The sequence below is a fragment of the Aptenodytes forsteri genome, unplaced genomic scaffold, assembly GCF_000699145.1.
Source record: "Aptenodytes forsteri isolate BGI_AS27 unplaced genomic scaffold, ASM69914v1 Scaffold107, whole genome shotgun sequence".
Classification (NCBI taxonomy): Eukaryota; Metazoa; Chordata; class Aves; order Sphenisciformes; family Spheniscidae; genus Aptenodytes; species Aptenodytes forsteri.
Window position 1 is genome coordinate 381,417 of NW_008794118.1, and position 22,440 is coordinate 403,856.

Here is a 22,440-nt window from a genome sequence, read left to right on the forward strand (position 1 = left end):
CTGCAGTGTGTCCAGGAGACTGAGACCACATCATGCTGCAGTGTGTCCTGCGTGCGCCCACACCTGCATCCAGACACAGGACGAGAGCAGGACACAGCCACCGACAGTCTCGAGTTCTGCTCGCAGCCCTTATGCTTCCGAACTTCACCCGTGACTGGGATGGAAGGATGAACCCTTAGTGCTTTACGATACATTCAGAGTAAATACTTGATGCCTTGCAGGAAAGTCAGATGTCACAGGTTGTTCAAGGTTCATATCAGATTTAAATACCTGTAGGAGTGCTGCTCAGGCTCTCCGCATGTGTCAGTGAAAAAGGTTCCTACATTGTTGCATACAGGTGTTCAAAGTCCTTATGGCTGCGAGGTTTCCTTTATGCCTTGCCGAACATTCCTGTCCATTAGCCATGCTTATCATTAATGTGTGCTAATTCTTTGTTTTTCTAGTCATTTACTGTGTAGTTCTTGAACAAAACTCTTATTGCCTATCAGAATACGAAGGTTAATGCCACAGTTCAGATGAATTAGCTGGTGGTTTGAGGATTTTAGGAGATGCATTAGGAAAATAAATCTTTAAAATCAACTTCTCAGACTATATTTCATGTTGTTTACATAGTTAAACTTCTTTTTCTTTTTTGACCTAGAAATGATAGTTAAATTCTCCCACAGGTTAGTGGCTGACAGAAATTTGTGATGTGTTCCTGGCTCTTCACACAAAATGCAGTTAAAGGAAAAAATATGTATTTCATCTGTTGGAAACCTCACTAATTCAGAGGTTTACACTGTCTTTACTTCCTGTTGATTAAGCTTCAGCATTTAGTTTTGTGCATCAGTGAGGTAAACCTGTTTCTGTGATGAAACATCCTTGTATTCTTACATGGTTTGTAGCATGTCTCAAAGCAAAACCAGAAACTTTCAGGCCTTCTATGACAGGGAACAGTTCTGAAATGTTACCCAAGGAGCAAGAAAATTAACATTGTTAATACTTAATGTAGTTTAGTTTTCCCAAGATAAGTCCTTGGGGTAAAAAAACGAGTTGAGCACGTGCTTAACTTTACCTGTTCACTTAATCATCAAAATTTGCTGTTGCTTCTACTGCAGCCAAACATTAAGCAGTTGGCTGTGATCATTTTCCTGGTCACTAACCTCTCTGTCATCGGAAAAAATAATGCAAATTTTCAAAAGGTTAAAAAAAATATGTGGAAATAACTTCTTTTGCCCTCTTTTCCTCTCTGTTACTTAACAGTTTATGCACTGGACAAAAGTCCTTTGCATTAGCCGTTATTTCTACAAATTAATTTCATTTAGGTTCAGTCATTTTTTTCTGAGCTTGTTTTTATGAGCAAAAATAATGATGATAATCTTCAGACTTTTCTGAATGTGATGTGGAAAAAGCTTGATTTGCTTCCTAGGGCTAATTTCAGTATCACATGTTTTTGTTAGCGTAGGATAATATATGAGAGAGAAATGTGGGAAAACATGATCATCACCTGTGCCGCTTACATGCCATCCTCTGTCATTCTAGCATTCCAAGAGCTGGTGTGTCTCTCTCTCACTTGCTTCTCCCTATAGAGTTTCGTCTCGTACACCAGTGAATCACAGCTTGCTGCATGCAATTAAATGATCTTGATGGTAACACAAATCAAATATAAATGTCTGAACACCTTCCTTTTTTGAAAATCCATAGGAATAAATACCTAAAGTTCTCCTTCTGGTTCAGCTTTGCTCAGATTTTGACATCTACTAGAACTGCATGTGGCCAAGTACATCTTCTCTTAAATCCCTGTTTTGATTTCAGTCGTCGTGAAATGATTTAAGAACAAACGTCATAATTGTTTTTGGCCAACAGCAATGAGAAGACTTGAGTAGAATTTCACAATGGAGGCAAAATCCATAGTCATCGGTGTGGAGGGGATGACATGCAATTCCTGTGTTCAAACCATTGAACAGCATGTCGGGAAGATGAATGGTATCCATAACATTAAAGTAAGTAACACTATTGCTATTTCTTACAAAGCTTTGTTCTTATATGAGAAACCATGATAAAATGTGCACCAAGGGAGGAAAATATGTGGAAAGAGTATATTCTGTGCATTTCATGGGAAGCTGATGTTAGAAGTGCAGTAGTGTATTTCTGGTGTAAGAGAAAACCAAGTGCTTACTTTGCTGCAGTGGGAGCTAAGTCGTTTTCTGTTACTCTTAAGTAATTAATTCAGTATTGTGAAGTAATGAGAAAAAACTCAAAAAAAGGCATGAACAGGAAATTTTTAAATAAGATAAAGCAAAAGCCCTAGCACTTACACTGGTGAAAAAAGCAAGCTGTCCTTGTCCCTTTTACTGAATAAATGTCAGTATTTGCTCACAAGTCTCCAGGCCTTTTCTTTCAAACTGATAGTACGCAGGGGTCGCTTGCACAGGTTCAAAAGCATTTGTGGGCTTGCGGTGTCCAGTTAATCATGTGGTAGTTGACCCACCATGAAAAATAAAGCTGTTTTGTTGTGGTTCATGAAATAAGAGCAGCAGGTAATCCAGGTGGCAAAGGAAAGTCTTGCTAGCTCTTTCAAGCATTAAAGTTTCGTTTCCTTTGTACTGTCCATGAGGAAATGAGACAAAGAACAGCAGAACTGTAGCTCTTGAACAGAGCTACTTGGTTTGCCCTTAATCCAGACTTCCTTGATCTGACTTGATTTTAACTTTTTTTCCTTAGGTCAGAGGAGATACCAATATTTTGTTAGTATTTTTTCTATTGTGGGCAAAATACTGGACTGTAGAGTATTCCAGGGTGAGCTGATTATTCCTACACAATACGTCATTTTACAGTAGTTTTAATAATGGAAACAATTAAAAAGCTGGGAGATTCCTATTAGTGTTACGACCTAGTTTGTGCTAGAAAGAACTGTCCTAACAATAGCAGCAACAGAAAATTGCAGAGTTTAATTACTTAGTATCTAGGTTCTAAAATCATGCTGTAACATTCTGTAGTGGTTGATTTTACTCTAAAGAAAACAATATCTTCCTGGCGTCATCAAAAGATAACTTCTATTTTAGTGGATATGTCTTAGATGAACACTTTCCTTCCCAGAATAGGGTACGCTGTCTCAATTTGGGGGGCGTGTGATCGTTACCTCTAGCTGATTTTGAATGGCTTATTGTGGTGCACTGTTCTGTACAAAGGCAAATGATGCACTAGTTAGTACAGTTTCCTTTTGCCTGAAGTAGATGTTCATGTACATGGAAATTTTGGTGAACAGGAGCAATATTTACAAGATGCATCATTCTTCATCTTCCTTCAACTTTGATGGAGCTTTAATGTGATATGATGCTATGCTCTGACACCAGAATCTTGGATTACTGAACAGACCGTTCCAGAAATAGGGATACCGCTGTTAACGTTAGGCTGTGGCATGGTATGGTCAGATAAATCACTAGGTATCCACAAGCATGAAGTCAGATGAAGGCTAAAAGCAGCCTGTAAAATAATACCCCCAAATAATCTGACTGCAGAATCCTCCCTTTCTCCCTTACTCTAGCAAAAGATTTAATATCATCAACCTTGTATTTTTGTTTCAGCTAATTTCTGAGAATATACAGATGAGTTGAGATAGGAGGAGAGGTTCATACTTCAACTTGATTGAAGACAATGTGCATCCTGTAGTGTCTTTTACATAAGGAGTGAAGCAGGTTTTTAAAAGGACAGTATTAAGAGTGTTTTGTATTCAGGTTTTAAGGTAAATACCTTACCCCAAAGCTGAATACTATTTCTAAAACTACTCTTGGCAAGAAAATATATTAAAAAAAACTTAGTCTGAGTAGAACAGGACTATTAAGAAACTTTAAGAGATCATATTTAGTAATTATCCTCATTACAACATCAGAACTTCAGTTTAGCCAGAGCATTTGTTTCAGATCTCCTGAGAACAGTAAAACAGGGTTTTGTTTAGTGATTATGAATTAGGTCAGCGAGATGAATGTTAGATGGCTAATACAGACAAACAGTTGCATTTAGGTTATTTTGCCTCTAACTGCAATGAAACCAATAAATGTCCATGTTGCTAATCCTGCTAAGGCCCATAATTGGGACAAAAATGAAGAAAGGTGGCTCTTAAAATGATTTAACTGGTCTAATTGAATTATGACTGTGGTCTTTAGGTTGTACCTTTGCCCAGAGGAAAGATAGAATTGAATGATAATGTGTTGGGCCTCTAGCAGGCATCGGCTTTCCCCTTTGGAAACTGCAATAATTGTGTTTGATATATCATCAGTTGGGAGCAAATTAAATTGAGGATATGTGTACCATCTGATGTGAAAGGTTAGTACCAAATCAGGACGTCTCTGGATCACCAAAATGTACAGAGAGAGGAAAAACAGCTTCTTTAATGTTTGTCATATATTAAATTTCAAAATTGAATTTTGTTCTGTGAAGTCTGATGCACTTTATTGCTCGTAGCAAGTTAACAGCCTCTGCCTAAGATGCCTAGAAATACTGGACTCCTTTCACTACTACTTAAATCTGTGGGTTTTTTCAAAGAGTGTTTTATTCCATCCTTGTAGCCTAAGGGTAATTACTACTAACTGCAAAATTGTACATGTGATTAGAATTTTTTTCTGTGGGCTGTCTTGCTTTTGGGTTTGAGTTGGGTTAGTCATCATAATTCAAGAGAGTTTGGCTCTGGAAGTTTCATTAAATGCGTTGATGCTGTCTGGATGTCATAAGCAAAAGTGGCCAGACAGACTTGTAAAGGATTCTGAAACTGGTTGGGGGGGTGGGAATTGTTCTTTCTAGCCATGTTGTTGCACAGATGAGTAGAAGTTACTTTATGATGGCTATTGGTATGGCTTTACTCTTCAAGGTGAGTAGCGATGGATAAAATTATACTGGATAAGTATTACTAATATATGCAAATAAAAGCTATTTCTAGTCTCATGCAGGGTATGAGTTCTTACCTCAGTATTGCAATTTGCTAAATTGTTTTTTTTTCCCTTGCAAGGTATCTCTAGAGGATAAGAATGCGGTCATCATTTATGACTCAAAACTGCAGACTCCAGCAACACTGCAGGAAGCAATATATGACATGGGATTTGATGCTACATTAGCTGATTCAAACCCACAACCTGTTTTACCTGACACTATTTTTCTTACAATTCCTACTCAGTCAGCTCTAACGTCTAAACAGATTTGTAGTACACTACTAAAGAACAAAGGTATTGTGGATGTCAAAATGGCCTCCGATCAAAAAACTGCAGTGGTGACTTTCATTTCTTCCATTGTAAATGGCAAGCAGATTATCCAAATGGTCCCAGGAGTAGATTTAAATATCTCAGCACCAGAGGTAACGCCTGGAACTTGTGAAGATTCCAGCTGGTCTCAAGCAAGTAGCGTTGTGCTGCGCCTGAAAGTAGAGGGGATGACCTGTCATTCCTGCACCAGCACCATTGAGGGGAAGATTGGCAAATTGCAAGGAATTCAGCGGATTAAAGGTAAAACCTTAGTGTATTTTTATGTAAATTGAAGTTGACCATGCTGTTCTCTGATGGCATTGTGGAGATATCTCAGGTTTAGATTAGACATCTTAGTGTGAGAGTTACTCTTTGTGGTACCAGGTATTTAGTTCCATGTTTAATTTGGACTAGAAGTGAGGAAAGGGGCCCAAATTGTGGTGAGGCTGTTGCTGTTACATGTGTGACAGTATTCGGTGGTTGCTTTGTATTTTGGTAGGGAGCCTGGAGTAGTCGTATTCCATAGTTTTATTACCAGTTATAGAAATTTCTAATATCAGATGTCTTTTTTTTAATTGTCATTAATATTAGTTTATATTTTCTGTTCAATTAAAAATTAATAATGGCATATATGTGATTGTATCTAAGAGGCAAGACAAAATTATCTGTATAAATAGCTTTGGCATAAATGTATTGCCACAGATCCCTGATAAAAGGATAAATTTAGTAAGGAATAGTAACACCATTTGTGAAAGTCCTGGGGAAAGAGCAAAAAATTGAGGAAAAGAGGAGTTGAAAATTGTTGTGGTACTAGACAAAAAGTGGTTGAAGAACTAAATTGTTTGATATTTACCAAACCAATTAAATCTCCTTTCTATTGCAGTTACATTTCTGAGTATTTAAAGCATTCTTGGAAAGCTTTGACAAGATCTGTTGCTCTTAGCGCAACGTGCTTATTATGCTTAGGGCAGTAATGCACACTTATTTTTATTGATTAATTTTCAGTGTCCCTGGACAATCAGGAAGCTGTTGTTGTCTACCAGCCTCATCTAATTACAGCAGAAGAAATAAAACATCAAATTGAAGCTGCGGGTTTCACAGCGTCTTTCAAAAAGCAGCCTAGACCCCTCAAGCTCAGCACTATTGACCTGGAAAGGTTGAGGAATACTCAGACCAAAGGCTCTGAGACAGCATTGAAAGAAAACTCTGATGTGAATGATACAAAGACAGTTGTTTTCAGAGTTGACGGCATGCACTGCAGTTCATGTGTTCTCAATATTCAGAGTACCATATCAGCATTCCCATCAGTAACAAGTATCGTTGTTTCATTAGAGAAGAAATCTGCTATTATAAACTATAACCCAAACTTAATTAGCATAGACGTACTGAGAAAAGCCATAGAGGCAGTGTCTCCAGAGACATTTAAAGTCAGCCTTCCTGATAAATATGAAAATGTAGCACTTTTCCCCACGCTGGCATCTCCACTGAAGTCTCCTCATCCAGCTTTGAAGGATGCTAGCCAGCCACTTACTCAAGTTGTTGTGATAAATATTGAGGGAATGACTTGCAACTCTTGTGTGCAGTCCATTGAGGGAGTCATATCCCAAAAGGCAGGTGTAAAATCTATTCATGTCTCTCTCGCAAATCGTAATGGGACTATAGAATATGACCCTCTGCAAACATGCCCAGAAGACTTGCGATCCTCAATAGAGGATATGGGATTTGATGCATCATTATCAGGTAATGACATATTAAACTTTTAAATTTAAAAGGATTGTGCAGTTCTGTTTAGTATTTGGTACCACCCGAGATGAAATTTAGCAGTTGACAGATACTTCATGCTTGCCAGGAGAAGCTTTATATCTTCATTGTCAATGAGATAATTAAATACACGTGCACTTCCTTTAATACATCAGATTAATTAAAAACGATTGAGATATCTGGAAATACAAATATGTCAGATAAATACTGATGTTCGAATGGTGGTCCAGTTTGCTACTGTATAATATTCATGGCACAAATATGGAATTGGAGCTTTGCTAGCTGCAAAGAATATTATGGATTGCTGCGCTGAAGTTTCTTTAATAGTGAATTATCAAAGACTTGGCTCTGGTGGAGTAACTAGTGAAGGGATATTTAACCAGGCTCAGGAGTGACAAGGATCTGAAGAGTGTGTACATCACTGAGGAAGTTCAAATGATGCTGTTACGAGATAACCCTGGTAGGCAGCTAAGCAACCACCCAGCCACTCGCTTGCTCCCCCACAGTGGGACGGGGAAGAGAAGGATAAAAGAGCAAAAACTTGTGGATTGAGATAAAGACAGTTTAATAGGTAAAGCAAGAGTTGCGCGTCCAAGCAAAGCAAGGCATTCATTCACTCCTTCCCATGGGCAGGCAGGTGTTCAGCCATCCCCAGGAAAGCAGGGCTCCATCACGCGTAACGGTGACTTGGGAAGACAAACGCCATCACTCCGAACGTCCCCCCCTTCCTCCTTCTTCCCCCAGCTTTATGTGCTGAGCATGACGCCATATGGTGTGGGATATCCCTTGGGTCAGTTGGGGTCAGCTGTCCTGGCCGTGTCCCCTCCCAGCTTCTCGTGCCCCCCCAGCCTGCTCGCTGGTGGGGTGAGGAGCCCTTGACTCCATCGAAGCACTGCTCAGCAGTAACTAAAACATTGGTGTGTTCCCAACGCTGTTTGGTCACAGATCCAAAAGATTGCACCATGTGAGCTACTATGATGAAAATTAACACTGTCCCAGCCAAAAGCAGTACAGATGCTTACTGTGATGACTGGTACGCTAAAAGTAATTGCACAGTTGGAGCAGATGGCTAGATAGTAGAATGCAGAAGACTTACGGTGAGAATACAGGTGAACATTAATAGGAAGAGAGGCTTCCTGAGGGGACAAGGAAGCTCCATTTCTTGATTCAGTAAGATTAAATTTTGAGAAATACAGTATGTGAACTATTTTATGGCAATAACTGAAGAAGTGGTCAGGTGCTCCCATTTAATTCCTTTCATACTTCTCCTGCATAAACATAGCATCTCCTGAATTGCTGTAAGAAGCATTTGTCTGTAGTTTGAGAGCCCTTCTCTAAGGTTAAAAACACTGACTTTGCTTACGAAACGTGCACTTGCTTACAAATTCAGCTTTGTGCTCCAGGTAAAGTCAATAAAATTGTGTGTAAAACTAAGGTTGCAATGCAGAGGTTTAGCTTACAACCTACAGAAGAGGACAAAGGATGTGCAACAGAACAGAGAAATACAATGAGGAAAGGCAAAAGGAAAAATGGTAGCAAAACAGTAAGTTAATCAGTGGCCCAACCGTTTGTCTTGTTTTCTTTTGCTTACTCTTAATTGCAGACAAATGGATGAATCTGATTGACAAGGCATGTACAATTACCATTTTTGGTCTATATTTACAGCAGCGTGTATTTATGGCTGGTGTGGTACCAGCTCATACCTCATTGCGATGGCTATTTGTAATGTCATGAATTGCGATCTGCTTTTCAGCAAAGGCAGAACTACCTGTGGCAATAGCTCAGCCCTCACCCGAAGTGCAGCTGGAATCTCACAAAACCAAGCCTCCCTCCAAAGTGTCACCAACCCACCCTGCTAGACAAGAGACAAAGACTATATCAAAGTGCTATGTCCAAGTCACAGGAATGACATGTGCTTCGTGTGTAGCCAACATTGAGAGAAATTTGAGAAGAGAAGACGGTAAGATACATGTCAGTGTAATCTGTTAAATTTCTAAGCATTTTTTTTTTTTAGAGAATCCATCTAGCTTTTGTACAGCATTTTTAATGTGTGGGTTGTCAAGAGAAGTACTGTTGCTGGTGTGTTTCATGGGTGAGGACATAGTCTGCTCACTGTTGGTTCATAGGATGAAAACAATGTCGTTCTTGCTGCTTTGTGGGCATGCTGGCTAGAGACTGCCTTTGCAAAAGCAGGAGTTGGAGTGCTCCAAAAAGAGTATCGGGATCAAATATGGATCCTTTTGAAACTAAAACAAATACTTTCTACTGGAGGGACGTGCCCAGGTCTGCACCTTAAAGGTAGAAGTATACATGCCTGTATTAGAAAGGGAACTTTTAGAGAGGGACAGTATTAACATGGATTAAAGAGCCGTAAGTTAATTTTAGCTCTGCGAGTCAGGACAACTATGTCTATCTTCTGTCAGTGTGATAATTACATTTGCAGGAACAAATAGTTGCATGACTATGATGTAATGAAGAGTCATTAATGTAGACTGTGTTTAGTTACTGTAATGAAGATGGATGTGGTCCAAGTTAACCTGGAATTTAATTTTTTTCATCCTAGAAAATGGATGAATCTAAATCCTTTTCACTTAGTGTACAGTAGGATGGCACATTGTTAGATCTACTGTTTCTCATACATGTTCTCTCTTGAAGAAAAGGCTTTTTGAAATGCTAAATGCAGATCAGAAAAAAATGCAGAACTGTATTTTAGAAGAACTTCTTTTAAGTAAAAATAGATCATCTTTTCATATAGCATAGATTGAATGTTTGTAAGTAGACTGTTAAAAATATGCAACTCATAGAGTAATACTTTCATCCCTCACACCTACACTTAGATGCTTTTGTTGCACTGTTGATGTATCTCCCAAAAATGATGACGTTTTTCTTCATATGTACCTACAATATGGTAGCTTTTTCGATTTCAGTAAATTGCTATTGTGCCATCACGTTACCATAAATTCAGTGTTTTTCTTAAACATGATCTGCCATTCACACATTTTGTTTTCTAGGAATACATTCAATACTTGTTGCCCTAATGGCAGGAAAGGCAGAAGTGAGGTATAATCCTGCTGTCATACACCCTTCAGCTATTGCAGAGCTCATACGGGAACTGGGATTTGGAGCTACCGTGTTGGAAAACTGTGGTGAAGGAGATGGAATTCTGGAACTTGTTGTAAGCTAGTAATTAAAGCCAACCACCCCCGTCTTTATTACTTTTACCTATTGGATGTGCTTGTGTAAGCATCCACTTCAGCCTAAAGTGTTAACCATATAATAGAGCTTAATTTACAAAAAATAAAGTCTAAGAGTACATCAGGTGTGAATCACAAATTATATCTTGTCCTGCAAACTCTGCTGGCTCGCTGCTACACTGAAGTTGGAGAAATATTCCTGTGGTTTTTTGATTGCCTATTGCAGGAATTTTTTTTTTTTTTTTTTTTTGTAGCTGAGTCTAGCTCAGTGTACCGCAGCTCTGAGCTTGAAGAGCCAGCAGAGCTTTAGCAGAGCTTAATAACCTTGTCTCTATGGTATGCTTCCTCTGTAGTGCTCTCATCCTTAACTGGAGAGCTCCATCTCACTGCTTCAAACCCCAGAAACATGCAATAAGTAATTCAGGATAGTCATAAGCACTTTTTCTTTTCCTGCTTTTTAAGATGCATTTACCGAGTAACCTGTGGTTTTGATAACAGGAAGGAACCTTTATTTTACAGGTGAGAGGGATGACATGTGCTTCTTGTATACACAAAATAGAATCCACCCTCATGAAGACTAACGGTGTTTTATACTGCTCGGTAGCTCTTGCAACCAACAAAGCACACATTAAATATGATCCTGAGGTTGTAGGTCCTCGAGATGTTATACAAGTGATAAAGGTAAGTTTCACGAAGGCACCAAGTCTCATCAAATATCCAGTGTCCTTTGAAGAGTTTACATACCCCAGAAACAGAAGAGAAGGGAAGACTTTAAAAAAAAAAAATCTCTCTTCTTTCATCTGCTATCTCCTTAGTGCAGGTTTCTGCAGATAACGTGTTCTGGCTCAAAAGCAATGCTCTGTTATGACTTTGCCTAAGTTTTTAAACAGAAGTACTAGGAGAGCCAGGCTATGGTGAAGTTGAAGATACCAGCTATAGGTTTGCAGAAAAATAAAGCACATCCATGAGTACTGTAGCAGGAGAGAGGTGAAATAAGTTTCTTGGCTTTCCCCCTCAATTTGTCTACTTCTGTGCTTCAGGAATAACCATTTTGGAAAGCCACATTTTAGAATAGCATTTTAATGTTCTAGAAAGGTTGATTTCGACATCAGATTGGTTTTCTCTTTGTAAGGTAGATAAAAAATTAGTAACAATCATATCAGAAATGTTAATAAAGTGAATCAAATGTAAGGCTGGCACCATCAATAATCTGGCAGTAACTTTATATGAGCACAAAGTTTCTTTAAAAATTGACTGTTTCTTATTATTATGCTTTTTTCCTTAGGACTTAGGTTTTACTACTTCGTTAGTCAAAAAAGATAGGTCTGCTAGTCATCTAGATCACAAACAGGAAATAAGGCAGTAAGTATTCCTGAACACATTTAGATTCTGTAAGCGTCTTTGATCCCTCTTTTTTAATCAACAGTAAAGTTACGAAATTTTTTTTGTGACTGTGCAGACTTGCTAGCTAAAATGTTATCCAGCACTTGACTGCAAAATAAATTTTTTTTTTTCTTCTTTTTTTAAATCTGAGGTGGAAAAGGTCTTTTGTTGTGAGTCTCGTTTTCTGTATTCCTGTCATGGGGCTGATGATTTACATGATGGTTATGGACAGTCAGCTTTCAGATGCTCATGCGCATCACAACATGAGCAGTGAGGAAATGGAGGCCCGTCACTCCTCTATGGTCCTGGAATACCAGCTCCTACCAGGATTGTCTGTTATGAATTTTCTGTCATTTTTACTCTGTGTCCCTGTACAGGTAAGTGGGAATATGACAACTCCTGGTTTGTTGGGCTTAAGCACTCAAAATGGAAGGCGATAAAGAAATTAAATTTGAAAAGTGACTAATCAATGCTGATTAAAAATGCTTTTGAGGTGGTTGTGTGCTTGTGCTGTTGCCAAAATAAGTGGTGCTAGGGACCGTTATGGGCAGGCCGATGGGTGTAGAAGTGCTATGCAGCCAGGCAGCATCTGAGGCAGCCTGCCTAGCTGCACTGGTGGGCACGGGGAGGAGCTGGTGGAACTGCGTGCAGGTGAGAAGACCTGAGGGTACTGTGGTAGAGATCGTAGCCCTCGGCTAGAGCTGCGATTTTGTTCGGGAAGAGATGGAGGCAGCAAATAACACAAATAAACTGGGTGTCTCCCTCTTTTACGGAAATGCTGCTGCTCTGTGTTACAAATGTATGTATAAAATACAACTGATGCTTTTATTACAGATGTTTGGAGGCTGGTACTTCTATATACAGGCATACAAAGCACTGAAGCACAAAACTGCGAATATGGACGTGCTCATTGTTTTGGCAACCTCCATTGCATTCGTCTACTCGTTTGTTATTCTTCTAGTTGCAATGGCTGAGAAAGCAAAAGTAAACCCTGTAACTTTCTTTGACACACCTCCTATGCTGTTTGTGTTCATCTCATTGGGCCGCTGGCTGGAGCACGTTGCAAAGGTAAGGAAAATAAAAGCCCATGATATCTACAAGCTGCAGGACACTAAGAATCATTTCAGAATATTGTATACCTTAAAAAAAAAAAAAAAAAAAACCCCATGAAAAAGTTTAACCTTCTTTGCTGTAAAATCATCTTCAGTAACTGAACTAGTAAAAATAACTTAATATAAGTCTGTTTGCAGAAAGTATAAAGTATATAGGGTAAATTGCAAAGGTTTTTTTAGGTTCTTTTAACCTTCTTTGCTGTAAAATCATCTTCAGTAACTGAACTAGTAAAAATATGAAATGACTTAATATAAGTCTGTTTGCAGAAAGTATTTTCTTAATAGGGTAAATTGCAACATATGCAGTTGTCATTTACCCAGCAGTTTTTTTTTCAATAGCATAGTCAGAAAAACATGAAAATTATTATTCTAGGGTAAAACATCAGAAGCACTGGCAAGACTAATTTCATTACAAGCTACTGAAGCTACTATTGTTACCTTGGGCCCTGATAACGTTCTTTTAAGGTATCTTTGTCATTTGCTTTTTCTGTTGTTCCTTTTTTGTTGTTAATATGCTTAATTCACAGACAAATGTTACCATTCTGTAGAACTATGAAGCAAATAACTTCAGATTTGCTGGCAGATTTGCTGGCAGATTTGCCAGATATAAATGTTAAAATGCAGAAAAACTAACACTGCTTTGATTTGTTTTATTGGAATCTTGCTGATTTTTGCTGTGATAAGAAAATCAGTGGATTTTCTCAACAGGAAAGTAAATAAAATTATGATAAAATAATCATAGTGCTCTTTAAAATGGCCTTTCTTCTGACAATTTTTGTATACGTTAACAATGTCAACCAATGGGATTATGCTTTGTGTATAGTGACAACTCCTTTTGCCTGCATAACTTCAGTTAACAATCTCTTGATAAACACAACAATCTCTTCTTAAAAACACTGTACGTCATTCTAGTGAAGAGCAAGTTGATGTGGAACTGGTTCAACGAGGTGACATTGTCAGAGTGATCCCAGGAGGCAAGTTCCCAGTGGATGGTCGTGTTATTGAAGGACACTCTATGGTAGATGAATCTCTTATCACAGGTAAGCATTTGCTTTTTGCAAGTGTAAAAATGTTTTCCTTTTCCTTTAAACAAATCTGAAGAAGGGAAGTTGAAGCCGATGTTCTCCTCACTCTTCTAATTGCATGTTAGGAGTTGGTAGCTATTATAATATTGCTGAAAAATGTACCTTAGTATCTGTTGTTGACCTTTCCTTAGGTGAAGCAATGCCCGTGACTAAAAAACCTGGCAATACAGTTATTGCAGGTTCTATTAATCAGAATGGAGCACTACTGATTTCGGCAACCCATGTCGGAGCTGATACAACTCTTTCCCAGATTGTTAAACTTGTGGAGGAGGCCCAGACCTCAAAGGTAGAGTATTATCAAATTAAGCATTTGGGTTTTGTCTTATCATTTAGGCATCAGCATACCAAATCCTTTGAAGAGTGGTTAAGATTGTTTAGCTTTGAATTGCAGTTACATAATGAAGTATTTTGCTGAATAAGGGCTTTGATACGGTCTACTGTTCCAAGTCTCATCATAATTACATATGTACTTAACAAGATGAAGTGTGGTATGCCAAATGTGCTGCAAACAGAAGCTGTGATTATATCTGTGTCTGAAGGCATAGAAGAAAGTAAGCATAATGTTGCTGGAACTGACGTGTTTTTCCTTCCTAGGCTCCTATCCAGCAATTTGCAGACAAACTTAGTGGCTACTTTGTTCCTTCTATTGTGGCTGTCTCTGTGGTTACCCTTTTTGCCTGGATTATAATTGGATTTGTGGATTTTGAAATAGTAGAAAAATACTTTCTGGTAAGTAAGTCTCCTTAAAGTCCTTCTGAAATACTTAAAAAAAATAGTTAGCCTACAAGTCTATTAGACTGCAATGGTTCCCTTTCGGAATTATCCTTGCAGGCAGTTGCTGACTATAGATGAGGATGATGATGTATTTTTCATGTTTGTTTGGTTTTTTACGCTGTATCACTCCTACATTTATACTTAAAAGAAAACTGCAGTAATTAATCAACTCCTGAAAATTAGTATCTAAAAAAAAAAAAGTTAATTAAAAAAAAGGTAAATACTAAACATCAAAATTTCCCAATTTCCATTACTTCTCTTTGGGGAAAAGAAGTCCCTTGTGTCACAAGCTCCAATTGTGCACCTAGTTTTGTTAGCATAGCTCTGTGTAAATTCATCTTTGAAATCAGTGGAATTCATCTTCATTACAGATGCCAGAGGAGGATCAGGGTCCTAACTTGTACCTTAGGGTTGCTTAGATTACAGGTTTCTTGGTTTGTGACTTTTTCTGATTAGAATTTATTAGTTTCTAGGAAAGCAATCTTCATATCCTCTTTCTTTGTTCTTGTATATATTGTTGGTAGAGTATCTTTTATTACATTACAGTGTTAGAGTTATCGTAGCATGTGGTACCTTATTTAGGAAAATGTCCTATGAATAAAACAGATTGCGGGTATATGCAGTATAGAACAGAACTTAGTCATTAGTTAATTTAGTCATTAATCTTAGCTTTTGCATAATTTGCCTGTGCTTTACTTTTAATGTTAATACTTTAGCTTATATATTTGCAGATTTTTTTTAACATCAAAGGCAATGTGTAGTTGAATACATTTTTTCCTATTGTTCAATTTCTTCTATTACTAAAATGAACTTCTGTCACTAGGGTTACAATAAGAGCATTTCTGCAGCTGAAGTGATAATCCGCTTTGCTTTCCAAGCCTCTATCACGGTCTTGTGTATTGCATGCCCCTGTTCTCTGGGATTAGCCACCCCGACAGCTGTGATGGTTGGTACTGGAGTAGGAGCTCAGAACGGCATACTGATCAAAGGAGGAGAGCCATTAGAGATGGCCCATAAGGTAAGAAACGTGGGTGATTGTTATGAGAACTTTTAAAGGCTGGTATCGGTGGCATTTTGCCAGCTGCTGCCTGAGCGGATCATGACGCGTACATCAGTACATGTTAGTCAGTGATGTATGATCAGTACACGTTAGTAAGTTGGGTTAAACTGGGTGGCTTTCTGAGGAAGCTATACATTAAAGCTTTGTTCGTTGAATGAAGTCTTCCTGTTTTGCTGCAGGTAAAGGTGGTTGTGTTTGACAAAACAGGTACTATTACTCATGGGACTCCAGAGGTGATGCAGGTGAAGTTTCTAGTGGAGGGTAACCAACTACCACATAATAAAATGCTGGCAATAGTGGGGACTGCAGAGAGTAATAGCGAGCATCCTCTTGGAGTAGCAATAACAAAATACTGCAAAAAGGTAAGTTATTTATACAGGAAAAGAGTAGTTTGTGTTATGGAAGAACGTCTCTTGCAGTACTTAATAACACAAGACTAGTCATACATATTTAGAAAGTAATTGATATATTCGATTGGGGAAGCTGAAAATTGTGGAGCCACATAAATCACTTAATACCGTATTGGATGCACTGGATACTCAAACTTCTCTTTTGATGATTGATTGAATAGTTCTCTGCTCCTGTTAGAGTTAGCTTGACTGCAGTTTATTTTGTGGGGTTTGTAAATGCGGCATGCATTTATATATTTAAAAACTTTCTCAGTTTGCGTCCTTTTCCTTTAGGAACTGGACTCAGAAACCCTTGGGACATGTACAGATTTTCAGGTAGTTCCAGGCTGCGGCATTAGTTGTAAAGTCACCAATATTGAAGCATTACTCTACAGGAAAAATAAAACAGTTGAAGAAAACAATATGAAAAATGTGACACTTGTGAAAATTGAGGAAAATACAGATGAATCGGTGCAGCCTGCTTTGATTATTGATGCTGAACTACCAAGTAAGCTAACTCTGGTTTATAGAATAAAGTGGATATTTTTTGCTTTTGTGTATTTAGGGTCCTTAAGAATGAGGTCACTTTTTTCTGCCCTGGAGAACTGGGCTTGCATCAAGGCACACGTGAAATAGTTGGTCATTAGTTTATTTCATGCTCACACATTACTTGGGACGTTTTGATTAAATACAGTTTGAAGTTATGTGTTGAATATGGGGCTGGAAAATCATGTAGGAATTGTCTTTCAGCTCCCTCTGTTTTTACTTTGCTTCATCCCAAGTTACCATTTGCTAGCCAAAATTATGATTGAAACAACTGACTGGTTTTCAATCAAGAGCAGCTCGTTGTTAGATCTTTCAACTATATTGGGCTGTTACAGATAAATTAGAAGCACTGAGAAAGGGACTTGGTCCTTTACTGTCCTTTGACCTGTGATTCTTGGTCCACTGACTTGGTAACTACCCATTACTGAAGAATTGTTGGCGTCTCTCTTGTCAAGAACACAGGAAAAGATGGGTAGGGCAGAAAGTATTGAGAAAGACTTTCTTTCTGTTTGGATTCTCTCTAATGATATTTCAGTGCATACTGGGAGAACCTGGATAGGGTTAGCTGGACGAAAGCTTCCTGGTTATCCATATGATGGTAGGATTGTATTTTCTTCCTTCAGCTACTATGACTTCTCAAAAATACTCTGTTCTCATTGGGAACCGGGAATGGATGAATAGAAATGGCCTCCTTGTTAAAAATGAAGTTGATAAAGCCATGACGGAACATGAGCGGAGAGGTCGCACAGCAGTTCTAGCAGCTGTTGATGGTAAGTTCAACGCTGTCTTTTTTTTTTTTATTCAGAGGTTGATTTGTCACTATTTAAATAGAAAGTAATAAGTAGCAATGTCAATAGCAGTTGCACCTGAAGCAGAATAATGGGATGAAAAGAGATCATTTTCTAGCAGCGTTGATGGTAAGTTCAACGCTGTCTTTTTTTTTTTTATTCAGAGGTTGATTTGTCACTATTTAAATAGAAAGTAATAAGTAGCAATGTCAATAGCAGTTGCACCTGAAGCAGAATAATGGGATGAAAAGAGATCATTAGCTAGTTTTATAACACTTTCATACGAGTAAGACCTCTTCCTGCCTTTCTTAGTTGACAGGAGAGTTGGACATAATGCAGACTTCAAAGAGAGCAAAGGGGAAGAAAGAGGGGAAAAAAGGAATTTTTTTTGTTGGTGGACAGCCCATGCTCTGTATTGCCTTAAACATTGCTGCCCTGATACCTGTTCTCATTCTGCTTTTTACTGTCAATATTACTGTTTCTGGAATTGGTCTTACTGGGGAAAAAAAAGTTACATTTTTTCCTAAAGCAATAAAGATCTTTATTACAAACACATTCTTTCTTTCTGTTCTTTTAGGAGTGCTTTGTGGCTTGATAGCTATTGCTGATACTGTGAAACCAGAAGCTGAGCTGGCAGTCTACACTTTGAAGAGTATGGGGTTAGAAGTTGTCCTAATGACTGGTGACAACAGCAAAACAGCAAGATCTATTGCCTCTCAGGTAAGCTGTTACACGTGCGTTTGGGTTTGAAGCTTGCTACAGCCCAATTACAGGAAGCGTGTTGTGTCATGTTGGTAATTGCTTGTGGCTGGCACAGAACTGGTCTATTGTCAAAAATGGTAATGTAAACAAGTTCAGAATAAGGGAGGAACGAAAGAAGCCTTTTTGAAAGGAAGCAGTGTCAACTTTGAATTCAGAGCTACTTTCATATCAGATGGGTTTGGTCTTTAGCTCATGGGTGATAAGGTGGGTTTCAGCCTTCCTAGTCACGTTATTAAAGGCAGAAGCTTTGACAGCTAGTAGAAAAGCTACACGACAGTTTTGTACTTTCTCTCTCTTTAGGTTGGCATCACCAAAGTGTTCGCAGAGGTTCTTCCCTCCCACAAAGTAGCCAAAGTGAAACAGCTACAAGACGAAGGAAGACTGGTGGCCATGGTTGGAGATGGTATCAATGACTCCCCAGCTCTTGCTATGGCCAATGTGGGAATTGCTATTGGCACGGGTACTGATGTAGCCATTGAGGCAGCTGATGTTGTTCTAATTAGGGTAAGAAATAAGAGTGCTTCGTTAAAATGAGATGATAAGAGGGGTTAGAAGGTCCAGGATGTCTTGAATGATTCAGACCACTGCTGAGGTGTACAACCTTCATAAACCAGGAGAACTGGAGCAGAGAAGAAATTGTCTTCGTGTTTGTTTAGTGTAGTGGTAATTGTCCTATGAAGGAAACTTCCCTGTTTTCTGGGTACTACAAATTTTGGGGTAATTGAAGTTTCGAAGGAAACTTGTACTACAAATTTTGGGGTAATTGAAGTTTGAGAGTGAGCAAAGGAGGAAAAAGTGACCTGACCTTTGGCAAACATAAATTATATTTCAGTAACATACCACAGTACCTCCAAGGTTATAGTCGCTTCTTCCTACATATCGACACCACCTTGACGGAAATTGTGGTCGGTGTCTAGAGCTGTACTGTGTGGTGCTGTACACATTATTTGGATTACGATGACATCTGGAATAAGATTTGCGCTGATTGTATGGGCTCTATGCAGACAGACTAGAGCAGCCTACAGAATACTTACTACATACAGTCTGTTACATCCAGTGTATGGTAGTTAGCTTTAAAACAGGAGTATGCTGACACTACATGTATGCCTTTTTCTCTCTCTTTGGCTTCTCCAATAAACACATTAACTTGCAGGATGACTTGATGGATGTGGTAGCAAGTATAGATTTATCAAGGAAAACCGTGAAGAGGATCCGGATCAACTTTGTCTTTGCTCTAATTTATAATCTCATTGGAGTTCCCATAGCTGCTGGTATGTGAATGTTTCCCTGCAGTAACAAGATTGTGCTTAGTGAGTAGAAGATTGCAGTGATTTACTATTGTGCGGCAGAGTATCCATTTTCTTTATTTCTGACTGTCAGTAAGTGCAGAGTTCTCTGCCTGGGGACGCTGCAGTGGTATATTTGTGAGCTGTCCTCCTCCCACGTTACGGCTATTATGGATATGCTCAGCACATCAAAATAAGTTTAAGATAAAAGGTTTATTAAATGAGCCTGATCCTGTGAACAAGCAGCTTACTGCAAGGCGGGCGAGACACGCCTACCTCTGAATTTCAGACTGCGTAAGTGACACATACAGCTGTATTCACCTGTAGGCTCTAGCTGAGATAGAACACAAATATGTATGTATTAAATATTTGTTGTTTAAACTAAAATCCTATCTTAACATTGAAGTACAACTAAAATTAGACAGCTCCTGTGAAATTGTATGTGTTTCTATGAATAATGCTGTGTTCCTTCTCTGAACTTACTGCTATTTTCTCTTTCTAGGTGTCTTCCTGCCCATTGGTTTGGTTTTGCAGCCCTGGATGGGATCTGCAGCAATGGCTGCCTCCTCTGTTTCTGTTGTGCTTTCTTCGTTGCTGTTAAAGATGTGAGTATGAACAATTTTGTGGTTTGCAATTTGGATTTGAAGCTCAGGTCTTTCACTCTGAGTGGCAGAAAGTAAGTCTGGGACTAGGACAGATTTCAAAGCTTTTTGAAGAACAGTTCAGGCGGGTCTGCGTTTAGCAGCAATTGGTTTTGTTCTTGCTCAAGGAGTCAGTTGGTCCAAAGCGCTTCAGACAGTGGTGCTTAAAAATGTCATTTCTAACGTGAAGAGAAACGTACAAATTGGAAGTGTGTTCAGAATGGAAAATTCCGTAGTGGCTTTTGTATATTTGTGAGAAATCTTGTCAGGACGTGCTGGCTTCTGAGACAGTGCAGCTGTAAACACCACACTGACACTGAGGATTGTTGCAGTAAGTAAACCAAGCTGCCGCGTTTGTCACTGCGTTATTGTTCCTTACGCCGCAGTTAGGAGAAGTGTAGCAGTGTGCTGGGAATGGTATCTTTTGCTGTTTAGTTAACACACGAGGTTTCAGAAGAAGGAGAGTAGAAGAGTTGGTAAATGATAGCTGCAGTGGTCCACTCTCAGTAGATGCATTTTGCCGATGTGTTTTGCAGATGCTCAGCACCACCGAAGCCGTTAAATACTGAGTGATGCCTGTGAGCTTTACCTGTTCTTCTGCGTCCTGGTCAAAAAGCACTGAATTAGCTTTCGGTTGTACAGTAGCCTTGCAAAATCTGAAACTTTCATCACTCTATAATCAATCAAATTATAAACGTCTCTGGCTTGTGCATGATCATAGCACGTAGGCTCGTTTCTTTCTGTATGTTCGTGTACTTTACTTCCACCTGAGATGTATTGTCAACTTCTGGTTTTTCCTTCCTTAGGTACCGGAAACCAAGTTCTGAGAAACTCGAGTTCCGGGCCCGTGGCCAAATGAAGCACAAGAGCCTGTCGGAAATCAGTGTCCACATTGGAATTGATGAGACTGGGACAGGCTCTCCTAAACTGAGCTTAATGGATCGAATCATCAATTACAGCAGAGCCTCTATAAATTCTCTGTTTTCAGACAAGCGTTCAGTGAACAGCATAGTTCTTAATGAACCAGATAAGCATTCACTTCTGGTGGGAGATTTTGGAGAAGATGATGACACAGCATTATGAAAGACTTCCCTCTCCCCTCCCACCCCTGCGAAGCAAAAAAAACCCAAACCAACCATGAAGCAAAATGAAAAAAAACCCAACCAAAACAGCTGTCTAGAAGTCTGTGCATGTACTGATCGTTTCTGGAGGTCTTTTCAGATGTATTTCTTCTTTAGTGTAGAAAGCTAGTTTATTTGCAGGTTTTTTTCCTGGGTCGGTCTCTGTTTGTTGGGTGTCTCTTGTTTTTTTTTTTTTTTGGACTTACCAAAAATAATGGTGCATGGGCTATTAATGCTTGCAAAGAGGGCTGTGGTCCCGTTCCATGAAGCTTGCAGTATGGCTTTTTTTTTTTCCTTTGGCAAAATGTCAAAATACAATTAAGGAAACTAAGGAGCCAGAAACTTATTTCCCAGCCTTATAACGGGCTACTTTATGCATAGTCAAGTTTAGTACTGTGTTAAAAAACTATAAATTAGTGCATCTGCAAACTACTGAAGGTTCTGTGTTTGCAGACAGATGTGCCTTACTTCAAAACTTCCAGGACCCCTCTTGTTTCCACAGCCTGCCTTCTACCAGAAATGGTTCCTCTCAAATGCCTTTTCTTTTTACAAACATCTGGTTCCAGCTCTTCACACTCCCAGCTTCAAATCCTCTCGCCATTTGCGATCTGGATTCCTGCGAGGCGGAATAACTGAGAGGTTTTGGGTTCGCTTTCTAACATCATGCCCGCATTTAACTCTATACATCCGTGCCCCAGGACACTCCTGCTACTAAGATTGTCTGCTTGAAGGTTGAATGGGTTGGGAGGTTTGCTCATTCCCAACCTCTCCTAAGCCAAAAACTCCTGCAACATCTGAATACGATATGAATGTGATGTGGTATTAGCCGAAATGTTTAGCTTTTAAGAAGGCAGCAATGTAGTTAAGTGCTCACTACCAATATCTACTAGCACTCCTTAAATGAACCAGAATAGTTTGGACGGTGTCACGTAGACTACCTTTAAAATCTTTACAGTTCAGTCTTTGCAGATATCTAACACCATCAAAGAATTTATTGTGTGTCAGATACTGCACTAATACCAGTTGCTTGTAAAGGTAAGTTAAGCGTCTGTATACCAGGAATGGTCCAGAATCCACTCCAAAGATTGATCCAAACCTCCTTTGCTTGGGATGTTCAGATCCAGGCTTTGTGAATTAAGACAGTCTTCACTTGTTGCTGAACTGAAATATCAAAATACAGGTTTTGATCATTAAGTCATTAATATTAAAAATATTCTCAATGAGAAATAAAGGTGTTCGTCGCCCAGTAGCTAGCTACCTGTTTGTTACTTAATAAACCTTGTTCTTTAAATCCTCTGCTGAGACAGCTTTCTAAAGCAATTACT

At 38.9% G+C, this 22,440-nt stretch overlaps 1 protein-coding gene across 1 annotated transcript; it reads left to right on the plus strand.

Annotated features, from left to right (window-relative positions):
* The first annotated feature begins 1,874 nt into the window (after positions 1-1,874).
* ATP7A (ATPase copper transporting alpha) lies at positions 1,875-22,054 on the plus strand. The gene is made up of 22 exons (XM_009276475.2): positions 1,875-1,982; positions 4,985-5,474; positions 6,219-6,953; positions 8,728-8,934; positions 9,986-10,149; positions 10,688-10,849; positions 11,454-11,530; positions 11,703-11,928; positions 12,386-12,619; positions 13,037-13,128; positions 13,576-13,703; positions 13,880-14,034; positions 14,343-14,477; positions 15,346-15,540; positions 15,762-15,944; positions 16,266-16,479; positions 17,141-17,287; positions 17,883-18,025; positions 18,368-18,571; positions 19,221-19,338; positions 19,856-19,958; positions 20,801-22,054. The coding sequence occupies exons 1-22, from the start codon at positions 1,875-1,877 to the stop codon at positions 21,075-21,077; spliced, it is 4,497 nt and encodes a 1,498-aa protein (XP_009274750.1). The 3' UTR covers positions 21,078-22,054.
* Positions 22,055-22,440: the final 386 nt, after the last annotated feature.

Bases quoted from the DNA above. Each gene is read 5' to 3' on its own strand.
- ATP7A (XM_009276475.2), top strand. From the start codon at position 1,875: ATGGAGGCAAAATCCATAGTCATCGGTGTGGAGGGGATGACATGCAAT. The intron at 1,983-4,984 runs GTAAGTAACACT...TTCCCTTGCAAG, and splicing joins ATGGTATCCATAACATTAAA to GTATCTCTAGAGGATAAGAA. The intron at 8,935-9,985 runs GTAAGATACATG...TTTGTTTTCTAG, and splicing joins AAATTTGAGAAGAGAAGACG to GAATACATTCAATACTTGTT.